At 66.9% G+C, this 2,756-nt stretch overlaps 1 protein-coding gene across 1 annotated transcript; it reads right to left on the reverse strand.

The window, feature by feature from the left end:
• Positions 1-1,009: 1,009 nt before the first annotated feature.
• On the reverse strand, positions 1,010-2,555 carry PPDPF (pancreatic progenitor cell differentiation and proliferation factor). Its single transcript, XM_058562328.1, has 5 exons — positions 2,431-2,555; positions 1,905-1,985; positions 1,629-1,706; positions 1,434-1,530; positions 1,010-1,356 (listed from the first exon to the last, which is right to left on the reverse strand). The coding sequence occupies exons 2-5, from the start codon at positions 1,957-1,959 to the stop codon at positions 1,254-1,256; spliced, it is 333 nt and encodes a 110-aa protein (XP_058418311.1). The 5' UTR covers positions 1,960-1,985; positions 2,431-2,555; the 3' UTR covers positions 1,010-1,253.
• Between the last annotated feature and the right edge of the window lie 201 nt (positions 2,556-2,756).

Below are 2,756 nucleotides of genomic sequence, written 5' to 3' on the forward strand. Positions count from 1 at the left end.
ATGCCCTGGAATGGGCTCTTGTGCCTATTTATAGCACAGAGCAGGGGTGGGTTGGCAGGAAGGGAGAATGGGCCCCTCAGGGGACAGCTGAGCCTGGCCCACTAGCCAGTGGAGGCCACTCCCCTCACTGAGCCCCAGACCTTACTCCAACCCCACCACCCCTCACTAAGCTGCCCTCTCCTGGAGCCCTCAGCTGACCAACAGACCTGGGTCAATCTCTGCTGGCCACTGGAGGCATGTGGCACAGCCAGTCCTCCACTCACACCTGTCCCCGAGGAGTCCAGCCGGAGGATGACACAACCAGCCTCCCTTGCTCTCCGAGTTGGACCTAGCCCAAAGCTGAGCAATCCGTGGTGGGGAGGGCCCTCTGGAGCGCCCCCACACTCCCACACCTGAGCCCCAGTTTTGGGTGCCTGAGGCCACAGACCTGCCGCAGAGTTGTGGAGCCCTGACCAGACTGTGTCCTACCACAGGCTAGAAGTGACACCCTTAAGGGAAGGCACCTGGGAGACAGCGTGGCCCAGTGCTTGCCCCCAGGAGCTGCCCCACCCAGCTGGGAGACACAGCCTCTGTCCTGTCCCTTTACCTCCTTCCCTGGTGTCAGCGGGGACCTCATCAAGGTCCCTCCAGCTGAGGGCTCCTGAATCCATGGCCAGAGACCCAGCCTCCTACAGCGGCCACCGGGGCAGGAGCTGAGTGACTCAGAGGACCCTGACCTCAACGGCTGCCCTGGGGGTTTCCCATCCAGTTCCTAAACTGCCTGCTCTCCCAGGTTCCTCCAAACAGCAAGACACCCACCTCTTCTCAGGTGCAAGGCTCCACACTCGCTGGAGCAGCTTGCACACGTGAACCTGGGCCAGACCACAGCAGCAGCCTCCAGGGAGGGGCCCAGGAAGGCCCAGGGAGCCAGGCCAGCTCCCCACCCCAACAGGAAATGAAAAGGTTGAGTGGGGTTCAGTGACTTCACCCATGGGCCTCGGGGCACGCAGCTCACACACACCACCAAGGCTGCTGGCCACTTGGCATTTATTTTCCACTTGTGCAAGGCACAGGGTTACAGGTGTCAGGAAGGCTGTTGTGCGGTTCGGATAATACAGAGCCAGGTTCTCTCAACTTCCTTTTTGGTGTTTTGCTGTTTCGATATAAAAGAACCCAAGTGTTTCTATTTGCAGCAGCCTGCCTGACCTAGGGGCGGGCAGGGTGGGGAGGGTCTCTGGAGAGCCTAGCGCCTCTGGAAGGCTGGTGGCAGCCACTCAGGATGGAGGCCCAGCGTTGGCTTTGCCAGGCTGCTTCCTTGCAGTGCCCCAGGCCAGGTCACAGGTGATCACGCTGCTGGAGGCCTGGGGAGATTCCGAGCTGGGAGAGAGTGTATGGTCAGAGGCTGCTTCCACGTGCCGGGCCTCCCACACTGGCCCCCAGGAAGGTGAACTCACTGCTCTGGGGACTCCAACACTGTGGCCATGAACGGGACAGTGGACTTCCCAAAAAAGAAGCTCGCCCACCAGTGACCCGGGTCAGCCTTGGGGAGACCTAACAAAAGCAAAGTGGGGTCATGGTGCTGCCGCCCACTCCTGGTGGGTCCCCTCCAGACCGTCCCCCAGGGCAGAGGGGAGTGGACCTGCACTCACCAGGGTGGTGGGGGATGGCTTCCCCAGGGTACTCGGCACTTCCGCAGGAGCTGTTACTGGAAGTGGAACCCAGGCGGCCTGGAGAAATGCACGTCAACTCGGAGCCGCCAGGCCAGCCCACAGGCCAAGCGCTGGCTTTGCTGGCAGCACAGCGGCAGGGCCAGGGGTCTTGGGCAGCCCACCTCCCACCCAGATAGGGGTTCTCAAAGAGCTGAAAACACCACAAGCCAGGGTGGGGGACCAGGGTCAGACCTGTTGGGCAAGGGGCTTACTTACGCCGGTAGTAGTCGTGGGTGGCCACGAGCGAGCCGCTGGAGGGGATGGCTGCCATGCTCCTGCTTGTGGGCTGGTGGAAACCTGCGCAGGGGCGTCGGGGAGCCCCTTCGGTCATCGGCTGCCCCCGGGAGGAGCGCCCGCCGCTCGGGCTGAGCCGCCCCGCCCGCACTGCGCGTGGGCACCGGGCTCGCGGGAGGGGCGGCGACGCCGGGTTTGTCGGCCCCGCCGGGGCGGGGCTCCGGGACGCCCGGTCCGCCTTCGCGGCGCGGGGCGGGGCGGCGCCAACCGGCCCGAACCGGCCGCGTGGGCGAACAAAGGCGCTTTGTGCGCAGGACGGCCGACGCCCGCCCAGCCCGACCACCCCTACCCGTGCCCCCATCCCCGCCCGTCCCCGGCCCCACGCGGCCCCAGCTCGAGTCCCAGCCCGCGTCCTTCCGTCCGCCGGTCGGGCCGTCCGGCCAGCCGTCGCGCGCAGAGCCGCCCCCGCCCCCCGCTCGGCCCCACCACACGCTGCCCTGGCCCTCACCTCGGCGGCGACCCCTCGCGGGCCTCGGCGCGCGATCACGGGTGGCGGGGACGGGGACGCTAGGCCACGGAGCCCATTTGCAGAAGACACGGCAGGAGACCGATCAAGGACCGGGGCGCGGAGGTGCGCACGCGCGGACGCGCCCGCTTATATCGCGGCGGCGCCCCGCCCCCAGCCGGCGAGGAACCCCCCCCCGAGGCCCCGCCCCCAGCCCGCGGGGCTCCCCAGGCCCCGCCCCTGGCTCTGGCTCCGGTCCTGCCCCGCCCCTTGGCCCAGCTCTTGCATGCTGGCCCTGGCGGAAGTCCAGCCCCGCGGTGTCCGTACGA

The sequence above is a fragment of the Diceros bicornis genome, chromosome 19 (assembly GCF_020826845.1).
Source record: "Diceros bicornis minor isolate mBicDic1 chromosome 19, mDicBic1.mat.cur, whole genome shotgun sequence".
In the NCBI taxonomy this organism is placed as follows: domain Eukaryota; kingdom Metazoa; phylum Chordata; class Mammalia; order Perissodactyla; family Rhinocerotidae; genus Diceros; species Diceros bicornis.

Coding starts and splice junctions, on each gene's coding strand:
- PPDPF (XM_058562328.1), bottom strand. CDS start 1,959: ATGGCAGCCATCCCCTCCAGCGGCTCGCTCGTGGCCACCCACGACTAC. Junction 1,531..1,628: donor AGCCATCCCCCACCACCCTG/GTGAGTGCAGGT, acceptor TGCTTTTGTTAG/GTCTCCCCAAGGCTGACCCG. Junction 1,357..1,433: donor GTGTTGGAGTCCCCAGAGCA/GTGAGTTCACCT, acceptor ACTCTCTCCCAG/CTCGGAATCTCCCCAGGCCT.